Genomic DNA, 21,309 nt, shown 5'->3' with positions numbered 1-21,309 from the left:
CATTCCACTTCAAATCGTGGCGTACGCATACTCCCAGATATTTTACAGAAGTAACTGCTACCGGTGTTTGTTCTGTTATCATATAATCATACAATAAAGGATCCTTCTTTCCATGTATTCGCAATACATTACATTTGTCTGTGTTAAGGGTCAGTTGCCACTCCCTGCGCCAAGTGCCTATCAGCTGCAGATCTTCCTGCATTTCGCTGCAATTTTCTAATGCTGCAACTTCTCTGTATACTACAGCATCATCCGCGAAAACATATCTTGTGGGTAGCCATTGTCTCTATATTGTGTTCCTCTGTGTTGTGTCGAAAGCTCATTTGTGTATGTTGCATGTTCACTCCATGTAGGTTTACATAGTTTTTAGTTTCGTTTCTCTATCATACCTGTATCGTAACCATGTTCCACTGCTATTTGTTTTATTGTATTTAACTTCTGTATGTAGTTATGTTTGTTTTTGTGTGTTCTGTTTAATTTGTGGAGTATGCATTTGGAGCTTGTTTGTTTATGTTTCCATGGGTGATTTGATCGGCTGTGGATTGTTCTGATTGTGCTTGTAGATTTAGTGTATACTGCGAAATAATGTGTTTTGATTTTTCATTATATCATGAGATCGGAAAAATTTAGTGCATTGTCTGTTCTGTTTTTAATGTGAAATCAATGTTTGTGTGTAAATTGTTTCGTTCATTATGTAAGTGTTTTATGTGTGTAAGTGGTCAGCCAATCAGGTCCATTACGTCATCTACATAACAGTACCAGTATATAACTACGAATTATTTTGTTTTGCTTTATTATGTGGTTCGTGAAATGTTGGCTAAGAGGCCACTAATCGGTGATCCTATTGGCTGTTCTTGAGATTGGGGATAAAATTTTTTATTGAACATCAACTGATTTTATGCTGTTATAGTTCTTAGTGATGTTGGTATTTCTTTAATGTGTGTGTGTGTCTGGTGTATTGGTTTATTGTTTTAGTCCCTGTGTGATGATGTTGATTTTTTCGCCTGCTGGAATGCAAGTGTATATGAATGTGACATCAAACGATGTAAGGCTTGATGTATCTGCAAAGTCTATCCTCTTGAATCTATGTACTAATTCCTTTGATTCTTCTAGGTTCCTGCTGTTTTCAGAAATGCGTGTTTTCTTTAGTAATGTGTGCGTGTTCTGGGCTAGGTGATACGACAGACCCTTTCTGAAGTTAATGACTAGTCTTCTGGGAATATTTTGTTTGTGCACATTCGGTAAGGAACTTAGAGTACGTGCTTTTGGATTTTTGTGTGCCGTTATTTTTATCTGGCTCTTTGTGAATGTATTGTTGATGTTTTTCAGTGTTGGCTAAAGGTTTCCCACGTGCCATGTAGTTGGGTCACTGGTCATTTTGATGATATTGTTGTGCTTTAGAAATTCGAAGACACAAAGGTGCCGAACCATACTTCGATTTATAGAAGAAACACATTTGTTTGAAAAATAGGCGGATCTTAAATCCAGTACTTCCGTGTGCTGTCATGGTTATTTCAAAACCAAATAATACACTACAGAATACTGGATGAAAAGAGCAAATAATAAATGACTGAAACTGTCACGTAATCGCTAGTTTGCTAAAATGGAAGTTAATCACAAGTTCCTTTAATTCATCACAGAGGTATGGAAGCTTCCTAATTGAAAGGCGGTTAGGAAAAGACACCTGCTATCTCGAAAATATCTACTGAGAAATTAACTAACATAATGTTTTCATTAAGAAATCGAGGTATATCCTTCACAGTCCTAAATACTGCTTCCATAGGAATAGTGGACATAATATTAACTAACAGTAGCTTCCATAGAGGTATATAAGCTGTTTTGATTTCTATGCTACATTCGCAAATGAAGCGTCTCGAGAAATTTAAAGGTAAGTCCTTAACAGATGGTGCATTACTAATCTTGCACTATTACAGAAGTGAATCTGCGGAGTACAGAAATACTATAAATGTCGCGGTAGAAAATTTGCGGGGGAGTTTTAAAAATATGCATCTGTGAAGTAGAGAAACGGAAACTCTGCGCCAAGAATAATAGACCACACCGATGCAGACACAAAAATGAGAGCTTTGCCAATAGCCAGGCATTTAACAAACCAACGAACTCAAGAACAAAAGCCAAAAGAAGTAGAACGTTTCCAGTTTTTTAAGTAGTCATCTACGGTATGAAAGATTCGCTTACCAGGAATAAACATTTACTGAAAGCAATACATTGTCTGATCGATACTGGAGAAACAACGCAGTACAATCAATGCAGATAGCACCGAACCAAGCTCAATGTAGAGTCGTAGACGGAAGCTCAGCTTTACAAAACATATCTGACATTTCACTGATAAATTTACCAACTCTATATAGTCGAAGGGCTTCAGAAATAAAACTAAAGTACTTTGTGTGATATGAACTTGAGGCTAATCAACTGAATCATAAGATGGTAACATCACAGATGAGGTAAACTATCTGATCAAAAGTATTTGGACGTCTCTACGTAACACGGAATTGATCGCTGTATGTCACGAGAAGTGGAGCCGCGAATATGAAGGAAATCACGTAGGCAGACTTGAACCGTCATCCTACGGAATGCGAGTACAGTGTTTTAACTACTGCGCCAATCCACCGCCCGAATGAAACGAAGCGAGGTGAGCATTATGTTGTCAGTCTCAGCAGTGTGGGTCGATCGGGAGACCTCAGTGTCTTCCAGCGTAGACTAGACGTTTGATGTCACCTGAATAACAAACCCATTAGGGGTATTTTAACCCTTCTACAGCTGCCCACGTCAGGGAAAGGGAAACTACAGGTTAATGTGGAAACCCAACCACGTTTCATACCTGGCGAATCTTCACGTCATTGAGAGGCGAAGGCTAAATGAAAGGGAGACAAAAAAAAAAAAAATATCTGTGATCTAACCACGATTCAATCCCACGACCTTTCCGTTTGCAGGCATGCTCTTTGCCACTAGTCCATTATGCCGAACTCTGTCTCTAATGAAAGGTCATTGAAGGTCATTGATAAGGCTTTGCGCCAAGGTGTCTCAAAATTAACTATCTGATTTTCCATCAAGAAAGAAAAATGTGGCGTAAGTGCGTCATTGTGAAATGATACAGAGCAGTACTCGGATATTCGTACAATTTGTGCGAAATGTGAAACGGTTACAGAAGCAAGTATAATTTATAGCGGAATTCGCTTCTGAAGCAACGTGGGTGGTTCGTATAACGTACTGCGTACTTGGATGAGGTGAGGCAATGTTGACAGTGTTGTTGACGAGAGACAAGCACAAAGGGTATTGATATTCCGTTGGCTGGAGAGCAGATGTCGAAAACAGTAGAGACAGCAACGTGGAAACTTTTAACCAGTCCAGATCAGACCGGTACTTCATTCAACAACAAGAGAACGTGAGAATTAGTCTTTGATAGCACAAATGCTGGTTCGACCTAGATCCAAGATTTTCAATCAATAGTTTTGATGACGCAATTAAATAGATTAGTTTTATGGTCATGTAATATTAATTAACCAGTCAGTAGAAACACCAAACCCGACAAGGTCAGCTGAAATACAAACGTTGCTATTTAATTTTTTGTGGTTATTCAAGAATATTAAACGTTGTAACTACATAGTCATTCGTCATCTGATGATTAATCAGTCTAAGAAATGTCTCGTGCTCCAGTAATGCAAGAACTATTGAAAAGTTGAAAATTTATTTTGAGACGATGCATTGATAAAGACAGTGGTTTACTTCTCGTAGCGGGGTTCAATTCTCCATTCTTCCATCTTGGTCTAGGTTTGACGCAATTTCGCTAAATTATTTCAGGCGAATGCCTGGAGGCTCTTTTTGAAAAGGTTGCGGTAGATTCCTTCTATTATCTTTCGGGTTTATCCAGTGTTCAATCAGTAATGACCCTCACCACGAGGAAGCCTTAAGTTCTAACCTTCATTTCTCTTACCGTGTTTTCCTTTTGTGTGAAAACAGATTTGCGCCGTAACAAACTTACGCTTCTTTCTTTTTTAACATGGCCCCTTCTATCGTTCCCAAATTTCACACGTAATTCCCAGTCTTTTGCCGAACGCTAGTTGCACTACGTCCACCCCGATAACTGAGTGGTCACCACGGTGGTCTGTCACGCCAAGGGGCTCGTGTTCGATTCCCGGCTGGGTCGGAGATTTTCTCCGCTCAAGGACTGGTTGTTCTGTTGTCATCATTATCATTTAATTATCATCAGTGGAAGGCAAAGGAAAACCACCACTGGAATCACTTCCCTAGACGCTCATGCGGTGAACCTCTCTGACATGACAACACTTGCCGTAAGGTGGAACACGAAGTTAGTTACACTACTTGGAGGTCAGGAAATAAACTGACACATAAGCACAGAACTGCACAATTTGGAGAGAGTGCTTAGCCAAATATCGTGCCCTTTCCAGAATGAGATTTTCTCTCTGCAGCGGAGTGTGCGCTGATATGAAACTTCCTGGCAGATTAAAACTGTGTGCCCGACCGCGACTCGAACTCGCGACGGGACCTTTGCCTTTCGCGGGCAAGTGGTAGAGCACTTGCCCGCGAAAGGCAAAGGTCCCGAGTTCGAGTCTCGGTCGGGCACACAGTTTTAATCTGCCAGGAAGTTTCATCGTGCCCTTTATTTTCATGCAAGTAAGTGTTACTCATAATACGAGGCATACGTGACAGTCAAGATTACGTAAGAAACAGATCAGTAATAGCAGAATACGTATACTGCTCAGTTTACTATAATCGTTAATCGTAGAGGATCACAGTTTCAGAGGTCTCATAACTATATCACAAGAGTTATCAAATGGGTAAGGCATACCAATACAGCCATTTCTTGAAACTTCCTGTCAGTTTAAATTTGCATGGCGGATCAGGACTCGAACCCGGAATCTTTGCCTTTCGCAGGCAAAATATCTGCCGTCTGAGCTATCCACGCGCGACACAGTCGACAAAGTGTTTGTCCGTGAAAGGCAAAGGTTCCGGATTGGAGTTCTGATCAACCACATTGTTTGAATTTGCCAGGAAGTTTCAAATCAGGAAATATTTTGATTAAGAGTGAACGTTCTTGATGTCTGTAATAACACTGCTGTTGTACATTCACCTCTACAGAGCATCTGTGCCGTTAACAGTAACCTTTGCGATAAAAGACCTCATGTTGACTTCCTTTTACAAGGTTTCAACTGTTTTTGCAAGTATGTAAATACATCCTTTGGCAGTGTGGGCCGGCCGAAGTGGCCGTGCGGTTAGAGGCGCTGCAGTCTGGAACCGCAAGACCGCTACGGTCGCAGGTTCGAATCCTGCCTCGGGCATGGATGTTTGTGATGTCCTTAGGTTAGTTAGGTTTAACTAGTTCTAAGTTCTAGGGGACTAATGACCTCAGCAGTTGAGTCCCATAGTGCTCAGAGCCATTTGAAATATGGCAGTGTGGTTTACTCTTCTGTCTTCCTACTAACATCGAAAGCACTTGCATCTGGCGAAATGTTCAGACACACGGCCTATCCTAAATCGACATAAAATGTTTTTCAGGTGACTTAAGCAGTAGAAGAAATTAGCTGCACTATATGTGTGCACAGTATTCAGAATGAGCTAAATTTATCACATCTTGCCGTACCTACTAGAAGAAAAAACGTTATTTCAGAAAAATTGTTTCCTACGGGGTTTGGACAAAAATGTGGAAACACGAAGAAAAAAGAACAACAGATTAGCATGCTAATACGATGTAGAAAACCTTTTAGCATTAAAAACAGCTTCCAGTCGTATCGGAACGGACAGATACAGGTCCTGTATGTTTTGTAAGGGAATCTTGTACCGTTCTTCCAGCTAAACAGTGGCAACTTCAGGTAATGATGATTGAGGCGGGCCGGCCGGAGTGGCCGTGCGGTTCTAGCCGCTTCAGTCTGGAACCGTGCGACCGCAACGGTCGCAGGTTCGAATCCTGCCTCGGGCATGGATGTTTGTGATGTCCTTAGGTTAGTTAGGTTTAAGTAGTTCTAAGTTCTAGGGGACTGATGACCTCAGCTGTTAAGTCCCATAGTGCTCAGTGCCATTTGAACTATTTGATTGAGGCGGACAGCAATCACGAACCCTTCTCTCCAAAGTTGACCACAAAGGCTCAACAATATTGACGTCTGATAATAGTGTTGGCCAGGGAGTGTGACATTTCATCTTCGTGCTCACAAAACCAGTTGCGGACGCTGCGAGCTGTGTGAATCAGGGGCTTATCGTCTTGCAGCACAGCTTCATCATTAGGGAACAATTTTTTTTTTTCGTGGGATGGACCTGATAACCCAAAATTGTGATAGTTGGCAGTAATGCGACTTTGCAGAGTAACCATGGTGCCCATGGACTACCCCGATATGGCTGACCAAATCGTCATCGAACCCCCGCCATGTTTCACTCTTGAGTCGCAAATTCGATCAGAAGTTGGCAACAGTGTATAGCAAGATCCATCCTAACGAATGGCTTTTTTCCATTACTCCATAGTCCAGGTTTTATGGCTTCGGCACCACGTTTTCCTGTTACGGGCATTTGCATAACTGACAAATGGTATTTGGAATTTCAACTCGCCTTGCAATGTGTTGTTTCTGTGCTGACAGGGTTCTCTTACTCATTTTTCGCCACAATTCCCTTGAATTACCGCCTGTCACGAGCACTCAACACGCACTTTCTCCGCATTGTGATTTGGCGAATGATGTTTCTCCGCTTTTCCTGTATAGGCCTATGGTATTAATCTTCGATACCGTGCCTCTTGACACTAAGCAGTTTGGCTACTATGGAGACGAAGGCACCCATCATACGAACACCACCAATTTTCCCACGTTCGAGTTCACTTATCTTCGACATAATGCACTCACAGCTACACAGAACACTGTTGTGACCGAGGGCGTACCGAGGATCTGAATTGGGGGGGGGGGGGGGGCAGGTCAGACTAGTCTCAGGAAACAAGGACTCGAGACAACATACAGCACTTCTTATTAAATAAAACACTAAACCAGTGAAAAACTGCTTTTAATAAACATTTTAAATACAAGAATGCACTTGTACAATCCGAGAAAACATGCAGCATTTCTTATTACATAAAACAGTAAACTTGTAAAAACTGCGAATATCTTCTAAGGGGGGCGGCAGGTGCCCCCCCCTGCTCCTCGCAGGGTACGCCCATGGTTGTGACCACGAGTGACACTTATAACTCATTGAGGACGTTCGTGGTCAAATACAACAGCGTAATCTGCAATTTTGGCTAGCATCTGCAGTTTTGTTGATGCAACAGCTCCAGAGAGGAATCATACCGCTTCCTAAGCGTCAACACATATTGCTACGCTAGTTGTGGTTCTTAAATTTCTAAGGCAAATTTTAAAAAATAGCATAATAAGCGCAGAACTTCCAAATTTCAGGCTGACAAATTATAAGTAAGATCTGTTTCCAACCAAAGTCAACACTTTCAGACCCGCCAGCTCAACAGGCAGAGAAACAACTTTTAAAAAAATCACATTTTATGTATACATATAGCATTAATTTTTCAAACTGACTTTCACATTTCAGGTTTCAATGAAATTTTATCTTTCGTTCTTTTAAGTACATTTATCCCTTTGTCTCTAAATAACTGCAGTTGCTTCAAAGAAAATGCCTTTTCTGCATGCTGCACATCGAAATTTTTATTTGTATTTATGCACCCAGATTCGTTTCGCCTTTTTTAGAAGGCATCTTCAGTGGGTTTCCTGTAATATTACATGATTTGTCCTTTTTACACATATGTTATGGTTTCACATCTAGGTTATAGATTTAAAAACATTTCCTTAACGTTAACCTAGATGTGAAACCATAACCTATGTGTAAAAACGACAAATCATGTAATATATCAGGACAACCACTGAAGATGCCTTGTAAAAAAGGATAAACGCGTCTGAGTGCATAAATAAAAATAAAAATTTCGATGTGCAGCATGCAGAAAAGGCATTTTCTTTAAAACAACTGCAATTTATATACAGCTCCTGCGAAAATGGAAACTACAAGCAACGTGTTACTTTTTCCTTAACTCGTCAATATGGTGAGTTTCTGAACATTGAGTCCTACCTCTGAGAGGCTCTTCTATAGCATACCCTTTCTTTACAGATGCATTCTTTACATCGTTACGGCACCTTTATTGTGTGACACTCATAACATTTCACCTTCTCTTTCGATACAGCTCAGGCCTCTGTTTGTTCTGTAAACATAACATCGGCTACGATTCCTTTTTTTAACTTTACCTCCCTTAAAGGCCGAATATTAGAACAAATTTTATTACTACCTCTTTCCATTGTTAATCACATCTTCTCAAATTTCACTTTTTCTCCTCCGTGAAAATGAATTTCCGGAGACTCTTACTTACTAGTGCTTTCATATGTTACCCAAAATTAAAGTTATTAGAAAATATTATTCTCATACAGAAAATACAAATAACTTCAGCAAAAATTCAAGTGTTAATGAAAGCAATTTTTTTCTCATTTAAATAGTTCAGAGTATTTGCTTCAAATTTTTTCATACGGTTCTACGAAAATTTGAATGAAGAAAAATCATACTTCTTTTAACCGTCGTTTACTTGCTCTTATTCGCAATTTGCTACACATTCACATGTGTTGTGGGCAAACAAGAAAGTCCTTCAAACATCTTTAGATTTTTAAACTTGGATCTAACTCAAGAGTACATTACACACAAAAAAACAAAGATTACTTATAAAATCTTCTACAATATTCTCTTTTATTCTCACATGGTCTTATGTTACTCAAGTTAGTCACATAAACATTTCTATGTCTTTTCTGTATTCCTTCTGAAACCATATGAATCGGCATCCTCTGGTACAAATGCAACATGCTTCCATTTTCTTGCAATATTGTTACCTTTCTTCAGCAATACAACCTTTACTCAAATTTCTGCTTACTACCTCAAAAACCCATCACCACTTATTCCAAGAACATCACAAGTGTTAGTTTCAGTATAATTCTCAAATTATGTCCACAATTACATTCTTTTACTAATTACTCCCTTGTCTATTCAAATCCAGCACTCTTGATCAGTCTGTGACGACATGCTATTGTGAGATGTATAGTAAAATACAATCATAGAATAAGTGGAATAAAAAAGGTACATTACTGCGTGTAAAGGTACCATAACTATCGGCGTAACTTAGCTACTGTGTGTGTGTGTGTGTGGGGGGGGGGGGAGGGGGTTGTGTTTCTCTAATTCGCTTCTAGTGACCATCTATCTCATGACTGTAACAAATACAAAATCATGAAATGCTTCATTTAGAACGATAAAAATTTCGAATTACCAGTGAATAATCCGTTTTAGTCATATGCTACAAACTCTAAGTAAAGTTTCGTGTAACCAGCTGTTGCACACGAATCAAAAGATCCTAAGCATTCGAAAAAATGTGACCTTAACAGTGGTAGTGCGTTAAATTGATGCTAGTGATAACATTCGCATTGAAATCGAAAACTAATAAATGAGGCTCTTAAGGTACAAACTAAACAGTATATTAAGACCATCAAGGAAAGTGAAATAGATTTCATATTACCATTAAAAGTCAGAAATCTCCCGCAGGGAAGAAAACCAAAGGACTATCGAACTAGAATAACGAAATTATAATGACAGGCTAATACAATGTGCTCATGCACCTTGCTCCCCACTTGAAATACATCAACCACACCACAAAAAGCATATGTACAAAAATGTTGTACGCTCTCTAAAGGTTAAACCAGGACACAAAAATATCATAAGTTTGATTTTGTTGAATGTGCATTTCAATGCACACACAACAAGATCTAGCTTTCGTACAGAAGAAAGATACCAATTTTAAGCAACATGCTCATTCTAACATTTCTCAACACCTGCTTCAGATTCTCTTGATGAGAAAGAATGTATAAGGTGATACATACAGTACAGAATCACAGAAGACAAAGAATGATATCTAAAAGAAAATGAAGTTGTGTTGCCAATAACTTGGGTATCTGGTGATCGTCGGTCACCTAGAATTGAAAAGAACGCAAGACTCCTAAGTCTCATCCTCATTCTTATTCTTAATGGACATTTCGTTTTAAATTTACATTACAATATTTTTCAATCATAAAGCATTTTTTGCTTTTTTTTCCAATATTCCAATTGGAAAGCATTAAGATACAGCTTCTCTGTTATTCTAAATGAACCTATATGCTCTTCAGTATACTTTTTTGTTTTAGCTGTTGCTTTTCTTTACTTTTCCCATATTTTCATTAAAATAAGGTCTGTCTGAAAACTCACAGGCATGATGCTTCTTTATATCCAAAGAAATTTACTTAAATGTTATCCCTTGCTTTTTTCCCCATCTTAACAAGTGCTACATCTACAATAGCTGGAGCTTCTACCTGTTCAAATAACAGATTACCAGAATGAAAAATTCTCCATCATCATCACAAGTCGTTGTGGCCACTGCAGAGAGTCGTTACCAATGAACCAAGCGTCTCCATATCGGATAGTTACCAGCTTCTTTCAGAACCTGCAGATAGGCAAACCCATCTTCTTGATTTGATTAATCCACCAGTTCTCTGTTCTTTCTCTTAGTCTCTTGCACTCGGTATTCCCTTCCATGATTATATTCTCCAGGCTCTTTCCGTTTCTTCTAACAATATGGCCAAAAAACTGAAGATTTTTTTGGCTGACATGAGAAGATAGACGTGTGGAGATCGTGATTTGCTCAATAATGGACACATCTATTCCGTTTTTAGTCCATTCTATGCGCAGCATTTTGCGTCAGCACCAAAGCTCAAAATCATCAATGCGCTGTTTGTCTCTCCCTTTAATGGACAGATGGAAAACACGAGTATCTCAACAAGCCAGATCTTCGTTGTGTTCGTTATTGTTCTGTTCTGCCAGATCTTGGTGATTTTCTCCATAGACACTCTCCCTAGTGCAATCCGTCTTCTTATCTCATCTTTACAGCTTCCTGTATCACAGATGCTTGACCTAAGATAGATGAAAAAATGCACAACAAAGGCGAATATATCCTGGCCAGAGTTAGGTATGTAAAAAGCGAACTAGGTTTTGGACTTATCTGGCAGCTTCAAAGACGTTTAAATCAAAACATCCTGACATATTCGCACTTTATTATCCATTAGTACTAGCGCAAATCAATGTGATACATAATGTACGTCATATAAAATGACACATGCCATCATGTCATCCAACATGACAGGTCTCGTATCACACAGTATGACACCACATCTCATAAAAGTTGGCTGCATGCATCCCCACTCTAGGATACTTCCTTTTATAGATGCACACCCACCCTGATACTTCCTACTGTAGGTGCATCCCACTCTCTAGAAGCACGTAATTTTAGGTCTATTTGTTATTACACACCGCACCATTCATGTAACGGGGGGTGAGTTTGGAGGAGAAATGGTCTCCTCAGTTAAAAAGTCAACCTCCCTCCCAGAAGTCATAAGAACTGTTTTAGCGTCTTCCCGTGAATAAATAAGCCCTAGAAATTTTACCTCCCCCCTACCCCCTCCCGCACAGAAACTTTTCTAGCTATTAAATGTATCCTCTTCAACCATATGATACTAAAAAGTATATATTGTTTACTATGGTTAACGATTATTCTGGACTTTGAGCACAAGATAAGGGACTTCAGCCTATGACTTGCAAGATGCAAGTGTGCCAACACCTTGGAGCTAAGAGAGCTCACTGCATTGAATAGGTAAGGGTAACTAGTAAAAAAACACGAATTTAGATGTCTTTGAAGCTGCTAGATAAGTCAGACAGCTAGTTCCCTTCTTTTACATTCCTAACTCTACCCAGGACATGTTCACCTGTTTGTGCTATCTAGGAGAATTTCTTATTCTGGTTTCCAGCTTTCCCTCTTCTGTAATTTTGACATTAGACCACTATAGCTTGGCTACAGATGTAGAATTTTATTCATTCAAATAACCACTGATCTGTTATCGGTTTTTTAAATTGTCTTGCTTGAGTTCTGCGTTGTTAGTCTGGGTGGTTCCTCTGTGGTTACTTGTCTAGCCTAGAGTGTCCTCACAACACACATCCATCACCACCACATCAAGTTCATATATTCACAGGAGGATTTTGTTTTATTCTTTCCATCGTTTTAATTTTTACAATTTTTATTAGTTTGTTATTTTTTAATATTTTTTAATTTTCAAAAATTTTCCAGAATGAGATTTTCACTCTGCAGCGGAGTGTGCGCTGATATGAAACTTCCTGGCAGATTAAAACTGTGTGCCCGACCGAGACTCGAACTCGGGACCTTTGCCTTTCACGGGCAAATGCTGTACCAACTGAGCTACCGAAGCACGACTCACGCCCGGTACTCACAGCTTTACTTCTGCCAGTACCTCGTCTCCTACCTTCCAAACTTTACAGAAGCTCTCCTGCGAACCTTGCAGAACTAGCACTCCTGAAAGAAAGAATATTGCGGAGACATGGCTTAGCCACAGCCTGGGGGATGTTTCCAGAATGAGATTTTCACTCTGCAGCGGAGTGTGCGCTGATATGAAACTTCCTGGCAGATTAAAACTGTGTGTCCGACCGAGACGCGAACTCAGGACCTTTGCCTTTCGCGGGCAAGTGCTCAAAAAATTTGTTTCATTTTTTGTTTTTTAAAATTTTTATTGTTTTTTAAATTTTTATTGTATAGTTATACACTTTTATTTATATATGCATGAGAATGTATACGCAGCCATATGAAAAATAATCACAAATACTTAACACAATATGTAGAATAACAGGACACATACTGAACGATTTGCACAGAAAACGAGAAACTGTTGAAAAGCATACATCCTGTTATTCTCTCTTATCTTAAAATTCTTGTTATTTTTTATTTCAAGTATGCAATAACACAAATTGAAAATTAAGAAGACGCCGCCAGAAAATCGTGAATAATTTTGGCACAAAATGTTGCAACAACCCATCTGAATTAAGTACGAGTATGACTGGCTGAAATAAGTAGGTCTGTGAAACAGTGTATGAACAGAAAAGTGCTATCAGCTTTGCCATATTGTTCACAAACTGAAGAGCTTAACATTTTTTTCCGAAAATAAATTTTCCATAAGAAAGCGAGGTAAAATATTTCTATTGGTTGGAAATACGTTGACCTTTTTTCTGACAATTATTTTTATAGGAAGTCCGCCTGCTTAGCTGGGTGGTAACTCGCATGCAAGTGGGCCTGGATTCGATTCCCAGATGGGTTGGAGATTTTCTCCGCTCAGGGACTGGGTGTTGTGTTGTCCTCATCATCATTTCATCCTCATCACCGGTGCGCAAGTCGCCCAATGTGGCGTCGACTGAAATAAGACTTCCACTTGGCGGCCGAACTTCCCCGTATGGGTCCTCCCGGCCTACGATCTTATACGCTCATTTCAATTTTTGTATAGCAATTTTCGGGTATAATTTTCTGCATGACCATCGATAAATCAGTATAACACTTCGTACAGTGCTGAGTATAATTCTGCTTTGGTACATGCATTGTTTTGAAGGTCCAAAGATTTTCAATTATATTAAGTCATTGGTGAATAAAACCTTTAATGTATGAACATTGAAATGATGATCAACTGTAATAACAATTTTTTAAATTATACCCAAATGCAGCACTTAAAATGTAATGCATTTCCATGAAACACAGTTTCATGTGCAAACGCCTGATTTTTGGCACATGAAACCGGAACATTGAAAGATTTTTTGCAAACTCTTCTTATAATTACAGCAAATAATAAATTTTTTATCATCTGCATCACTTATTAATTTGATTCACTTTAAACTGTTTCTGTGTGTTCAATTGACATAAGAACGAATTTTATGTGCTACATTTAGATCGGATTTAAACGATCTTATCTTGATTACTGGATTACTGGAGGAAAGAATTTCATTTTGACTTCAATCATTTATCCACCTTTTGTACTAAGGCTGACAGGATTTGTACAAGCTTTTAAGTGTAGAAGTGGTGTGCTTCAAACACCTCCCACATAAAATCCAAACCAAACAATAACTTCTCAAATGACTGAAACTTGTCTGAGACCAAAGTCCTATACACCGGTGCACCAAATTTGAACCATGAGTGTTGCTCCAGTCAGGATTTAATTAAGGGTGACTGTTTTTGCAAATAAAATCCAAACGTGGGTGATTGTTTTTGCATGTACAATCCTAATGGTGCACATACAAATGGTGCCATTAGCTGAGCAATAATTTTATACCTATTAAAATATTATATTTTGAAAAATGAATAAATCGATTCGTACAATTTTCCTTGGCGTCAGCTCCGGTTCGTCGCTCAAAACTTACTTAATATACTGTAACATATCTACAGTAAGACAGATGTTCAAATGGCTATACAAATAGCTGTTGGTCGGGGCTAAACGAAAAAATTTACCCCATGATCCTAAATCTAACATGAACTGAAGGCCAAGACAATCCAGACCGTGATTCTGTGCGCCGACTTTTCAAACTTGCTAATTACAGCACTTCTATACAGTAGCGATTTGGCTTAATTCCTCACATTAGTTTATATGGTGCAAATCCTGTAACCATGAAAACACCCTCTTGGTTAGATTACTAAAACTTCATGTGCACACTTCTCATGAAAATCTCTAACATAGCAAATCATATGTTCCAAGAGAATATGTTATGTTAGTTCTTATCTTCATTCAGCATCAGTGTCTAACAGAAAATTATGGATAAAAATTTTCATCATATTAAGATTCATCTGGGTTTTCTGAAATAAAAGACTGAAGCACTTTGGCAATTTTATATGGAAGATTTCTAATCAGACGATTTTATTACATGCAGATTAGTTCAAAAATGGCTTTTTAATCACAGAAGAGACATATTCGTAACACCCTTTTTTAAAAAATCTATATACTTACCACTAGTTCTTACACACACACACACACACACACACACACACACACACGCACACACACACACACGCACACACACACATGGTTTCTGGAATTTTCTGGAAGATATCCATTCAAATTAGAGATTTGGCATATCACGTTTTACAAACAGTAAACACCCAAGTGAAATGTATATCATTTAATGTTTACAAAAATCTTAGAAAATTAATAATAAATTTTTTTGATTTAGATGCAAAATAGAAATGTCAAATTGCAAGATATTCCATGTCAAAAGGTGTATTTATATTAATTGTTTACAAAAAAGATAATTCATTCCTGAAGTTAAGTGTGTTTTTAAATATAATGATTGTTTTTAGTTTGATGAACAACAAAGTTCTGTTTATCTTTGTGCAAATTAAATTTGAAAAATAATCATGACACCATGCCATTAATTGTGAATGATATGGAAAAAATAGAGACTATATTATATTTTGCTTATGGGTGTACTCTATTTTACATCTAGGTTATTGTAAAGTGAAATCTGTGGGAAACTAATTTTAGTAGAACAATATTATACAAGATTATGAAAAAAGATACTGTGGACAAATTTAATAATGTATAAAACTTCGTAAATGCATCCTCATATTGCATAATTATGTGAGAAACATGAATCCTACATTTTGTAGCCATAACTCGGAGATTATCGAAAAGAAGGTGTGATCACAGAGTTCGGGTTACCCAGGAAATTGCAGTAAATCTTGTTACGTCCGAGGAGTAGTCGAAATACAGTTCCCAGTGACAGTAAGTTTGGCATTACTTGTTTAAATCATTCATAATCCTTTCACACATATTATCTTGTGGAAAGTAAGTTGACATTTCTGTTTGTTCAGCATTACTGTTCTCTAAATACTTTTTACAATGTGTAAATATAAATGTCAGACAATCATCCCTCAATATGTCTTTTGGTACCCATATTTTCACAAAACAGACCTTTTTCAAGTTTGTATATAAGCACTTCAGTTTTAGAGCTTAGATTGGGATATAATTTTACATGCTTCATATAGCCATTCACTAATAAAAACACACACATAAAACTTGTCCTAGATACAAGTAACAGGCTGAGCAAATTCATTGTTAACAAAACAAGTTGATTCTGTGGCTCCACACTACACATCCCACGTACAGTCTTATTGTTTTCCCTCACTTTCTGTCATTGGTCTACATTTCCACCAGATTTTTCTCTTGTCTCGAAGTGTTACTGAAAATTACTCTTTAGGTAAGTGCAGCACTAAACCCAGTTTCCCCACAGTGACCAAACGTCTTATGGATGTAATCATGAGCAAACCTTCATGTTGTTCTGGGATAAAGATGTTACACTGATATTCCGTCTTCTTTCTCCATCTAAACAATATGCCTTTCTGGAACTGATAATACTCCAATGTCTTAGGATTTTCTGGGTCGCTTACATAACTTTTGACAAATTCAAATTGCCATCTTGTTTTTGGTCCAGTTTTTATACCTCACATATTTTTTCAGTTCCTCTTTATATGTTATAATCACTGTAATAAAAATATGCACCATTTCGTTTTACATAAATGGATTTTTGTATTTCCCATTATTCTCTATACTTCCAGATAAAACATCAGCTTACTACATTCTTAGCCTCGTGCCTATATTTCATGTCAATATCACATTGCTGTAAATACAAAGCCCATCTCATTAACCTAGGATGTCTCGACTTACATGTTTTTAGGGAAGACAAAGTTCTACGATCACTATAAACAGCCCATTGTGCCCATATTGCTTTAAATTCGATAATGTCATCGACTTGGCTAATATCTATAGAGGAGTCTGACAATGATGTCATGTCACACATACATCACAAAGTCACGGAGCTCCCATATGCTGCCAGAGATTATGTCAGTGGCTGTAATTGAAGAAAATTAGCAGCGAGGATGATACCGTTAGATGATGGATAACGCAGCTTATGTCTCTTGCCTTTCAGCAGCAACTCCCCGTTTCCACGCATTTCCTACTCGAGGATGATACCGTTAGATGATGGATAACTCAGCTTATGTCTCTTGTCTTTCAGTAGCAACTCCCCGTTTCCACGCAGTTCCTACTGACTGACCACTGTAACTGGTACCACATTTATAAGGCGATTTATAAGCTCCATGAACACCGAGACAACGCTGTCTTTTACTGGGCTTAGCATCACACATCTGCTCTGGACTGCACCTATTTTATTTGTTGTTACTTTGGAGAAAGAAGGGAATGCTATGGGCTTATCGTCTTCTTATGATTATCTGTGTGTTTGTTTCTTAGATATTTAATAGCCGTTTGTTAGACATCTGCTCTCTGAAACCAGGTGTTCATTGTCACAGGTAGCTTCATATGTCAGTGTACTTTAAATGCCAACAGTAAATCCCATAAGAAAGTATGTACAGCTCACTAAAGCATTCCATATTGACACGAGGGTAATTTGAAAAGTTGGCGTAATAACCAGTAGATATCAGCACTAGTGGTACAAGATTCTCGCGTAATAATAGGGCATCTTTTATGAGCAAAGACGTGACGCTTAAGTACTCTGGATAGAGATATGTGGTGGGAACGACTCTCTGCTGTTGTTCCCGTGTAGTGGTTAGCGAAGATAGAGAAAACCTAGATTCGAGCAGTGATTAACTACTTTGTAAAAAAGGATACGAAGGGAAAGGTCAGTTGTTGCCTAGAAGAAAAACGAGTTTAAATTTGGTCGGGACATCTTATATGATGATCCGTATAATGATCAGCTAAGATGTGATACCATCCTGGAAATTAATGCAAAAGTTCATAAAATAGTCACTGCGATCGCCGACTGAAAGTGCGAGGAATTGCTGAAGCTGTAGGGATGTCATCTGAAAAGGCACATTACATTTTAACCTTCGAGTGGGCGCGCCGTTTTTCATAACACGAGCGGGCACGAGGCGCACTTCGTACACATGAAAAGAATAGCTTTCCTTATGTCACCAAGGAAAGTCATGAATGATAAAATCACAGTTTAATCTTAGTTTATTTCAGCAAGGAGAAAATAAACTTATATAATATGGGCTAAACTACTGTTTTATTAAACAATAATGAAATAAATTTTCACTATAACTCTCTGTTGTCAAGGACAGTTGTTAAAGAGACAGTGATGACGCATTCGAAGCATTAAGCAGTGCAGTTGCATCAGATCTCGGTCAGCTGCTTGTTCGGTCACTAATTATCTCGTAGACAACTGCCTCAATGTGGGATTATGTTGCTAGTTCATAACTGGGTTCATTTTTTGAACTGATCGTAAATTCTTTCTCGCCAAGCTCGCTTTGTATTTTATATTACTGCTGCTCCCTTGGACGTACGACAACGCAATTTATCGCTGTGTTACCTGAAGCAATACTGAAGGAATAGGTATAGATTTGCAGTTGCGAAACAAAAATGGAAGCGCACAAAATCGTTTTATTTTTGGTTGGCGCACTTTATACACAGGCGCGCCCGCTCGAGGGTTAACAGTGGTACTGGTACTGTATGTGAAAGTTATCTGCTAGGTGGGTGCCACTATTCTTGACGCAGGATCACAAACACAGGAGAATGGAAATGTCTGAACAATATTTGACTCATTTTCAGAGCAGCCAAAAAGATTTTTTAGTGCCAGTTTGTGATCACAGATGGATCTTGGGTCCGCTGCTATACCCTAGAGGTGAAACAACAGCAAAAGTAGTGAAAACATGTTGATTCATCACCACCGTAGAAAGGAAAGCCAATACGGTCTGTCGGAAAGATCGCGGCTTCAGTTTTCTCAGATGCGAAACGGATTCAGCTGAAGATTATCTTTCCACTGGTCAAACGATTACTTAACAATACCTCGCTAATCTTATGGCCCAACTACTGCAAAAAATATGCGAAAGAAGGCCATGTGTGGCAAGGAAGAAAGTCATCTTTCAGCAAGACAATGAGCGTCCACTCACAAGTGAGAATAGCTGCCAAACCCACAATATTCACCCGATCTGGTTCCATCAAACACCCTTCTCTTCCTCAAGCTCAAAATTATCCTTGGTGGATGGAGACACTCTTCAGACAAAGAACTGACAACTGAAGCTGACTGTAGTTTTGCACGCCTGGAGGTATTTAATTTTCGATATGGTATGAAGGCAGTGGAACACTGCATTAGTATACAGGAAGACTACATTGAAAAACAAAAAAATAAAATGAGAAAAAATTCAATGAAGTAAGTCGTTTCTAGGAGATGAGGTACTGGCAGAAGTGGAGCTGTGAGGACGTGGCGTTAGCAGTGCTTGGATAGCTCAGATGGTAGAGTACTTGCACGCGAAAGGCAAAGGTCCTGAGTTCGAGTCTCGGTCCGGCGCACAGTTTTAATCTGCCAGGAAGTTTCAAGTCGTTTCTATTTATTCCAATGCGAGAACTTTCAAAATACCGTCGTACGTACGTGAACTTAATATAAATGAATTGACAGTAATACTAGTAGGTAATCAAACATACACCCAATAAATCGTATGTGAAATATTAATGTATCGTATAGTTCACTAGAATGTTGTATCATGTTGTATACTAAAGAATTAACGTCAGGAACTTGTTGGCTTCGTTTTATCCTGAATCGACAGTTCGGAAGATGTCATGTAACGCACTCCGTCTTCAGGCGTCGAGTGGCCTACCGGGACCATCCGACCGTCGTGTCATCCTCGGTGGAGGATATGGACACGAGGGGCGTGGGGTCAGCACACCACTCTCCCGGTCGTTAGATGGTATTCTTGACCGAAGTCGCTACTATTCGGTCGAGTAGCTCCGCAATTGGCATCACGAAGTTGAGTGCACCCAGAAAAATGGCAACAGCGCATGGCGGCCTGGATGGTCATCCATCCAAGTGCCGACCACGCCCGACAGCGCTTAACTTCGGTGATCTCACGGTGTAACAACCCTACCACAACAAAGGTCAAAAATTAATTATGATTGCAGTGTTGCTCACGCTGCTAAATATTGCATTTTCGGGCAACAACAAAGTTATATTATGTGGCAGGTGTCATTAGAGCACAGTTAATAAAGTCATTTCTTGAAATAATGGATAAACTACGCACTCATCTTTTCGTGTTCCCCACGCTGGTCTCGTTGTGAACTCATGGCTCAATCGTCGAAAATCTAGGTCGTGGTGATTCCAAGCTCGGATGCAAAGAGGCCTAGGTGTTATTCTGCGATATTCAAAAGTTTTATAGATGTTTTTCATGAACCATTCTTTTGAAGATTAAACTTTTGCAAGTTAGGACAATGGTGATGTAAAAAAGTAATCAGCACACCGAATTTAAGTTACACTTCTTTTTTATTACTTTTGTTGCAATATCACGTAACTCTTTCCAAAACATCACTTCACAATATAAAACATACTTGAAAATATCTTCCTCACTGTTAAAGTTCACATTTCACAAACTGACTACAATTTGCGTCTTTTTAACATGACGGCCAAAGCTTGACTCTCTAATAACCGCTTACGCTCCCAAATATCAGAGTCACAAGTACGTCAAAGATCATAGTGACAAAATATAGAATACACATAAGTATAGTATCATTGCAATATACACATATCGATGTATCGAAGTACCTCTACGTTAATGAAATCAAATCTGGAAGTTGTCACAGAAATATGTTAACTATTTTACAGAAACACAGTAGAATGTTGCTGATATCAAGAGGTTGAAGTGAGGTGCAGTAATGGTTACGTAATTCAAGTACCATTACAACGGGAACTGGTGTACCCACTGCGGCTAGGCCGTTGCCAAGATGTCACGTATTAATCGTTTTTCCTGAGTCCGTTCTGATTCGGGAGAAGGTTGAGAAACGACTTCCCTAAGTTGTAGGAATGTCTCCAACGCCTTAGGTCCCCCTGGTGTGGTCAGTGTGGTGTTGTTGCAGAGTACCAGAAGCCCGAGCCGCCGGCGGGCACGGGCGCGCACCGCTACCTGCTGCTGGCCTACCGGCAGCCCGCGGGCCGCACGCTGTTGCGGGCCCCCGCGCTGCGCCCGCAGTTCCGCCTGGTAGACTTCCTGCGCGACGCCAGCCCCTACTGTCTGCAGGGACCGCTGGCCGGCGCGCAGTTCCGAGCCGCCTACTGACCGCGCCTCCCTCGCGGCGACACGCGTTCAGTGTTGGACGAGAAACGACCATCTGATTTTGTGTCTCTGACGTGAAGCTGTACGTCAGGGAGGAAGAAGAAATCGAGAATAAGAAGATAGTCGATTGTACCACTTAATTAAAGCAAAGAAACATACGTATTAATTAGTTGAAAGAAAATTATATTTATAACCTGGGTTTTTTACCTTCACTTTATAGTATTATTTACTTTTCTGTTTGTTAACTTCATTTTATTGTGTTATTTACTTTCCTGTTTATTTGAGAACTCCGCTGAAATGTG

At 39.1% G+C, this 21,309-nt stretch overlaps 1 protein-coding gene across 1 annotated transcript in view; it reads left to right on the top strand.

The window, feature by feature from the left end:
• Window positions 1-21,010, top strand: part of LOC124777508 (protein D2-like) — a 63,943-nt gene extending 42,933 nt beyond the window's left edge. The window contains exon 4 of the mRNA XM_047252958.1: window positions 20,811-21,010. Within this exon, the coding sequence (XP_047108914.1) occupies window positions 20,811-21,010 (200 nt within the window). The remainder of the gene's footprint in view (window positions 1-20,810) is intronic.
• The last annotated feature ends 299 nt before the right edge of the window (window positions 21,011-21,309 follow it).

This window comes from Schistocerca piceifrons, chromosome 1, assembly GCF_021461385.2.
Source record: "Schistocerca piceifrons isolate TAMUIC-IGC-003096 chromosome 1, iqSchPice1.1, whole genome shotgun sequence".
In the NCBI taxonomy this organism is placed as follows: domain Eukaryota; kingdom Metazoa; phylum Arthropoda; class Insecta; order Orthoptera; family Acrididae; genus Schistocerca; species Schistocerca piceifrons.
This window is presented reverse-complemented; position numbering and strand designations above follow the sequence as displayed.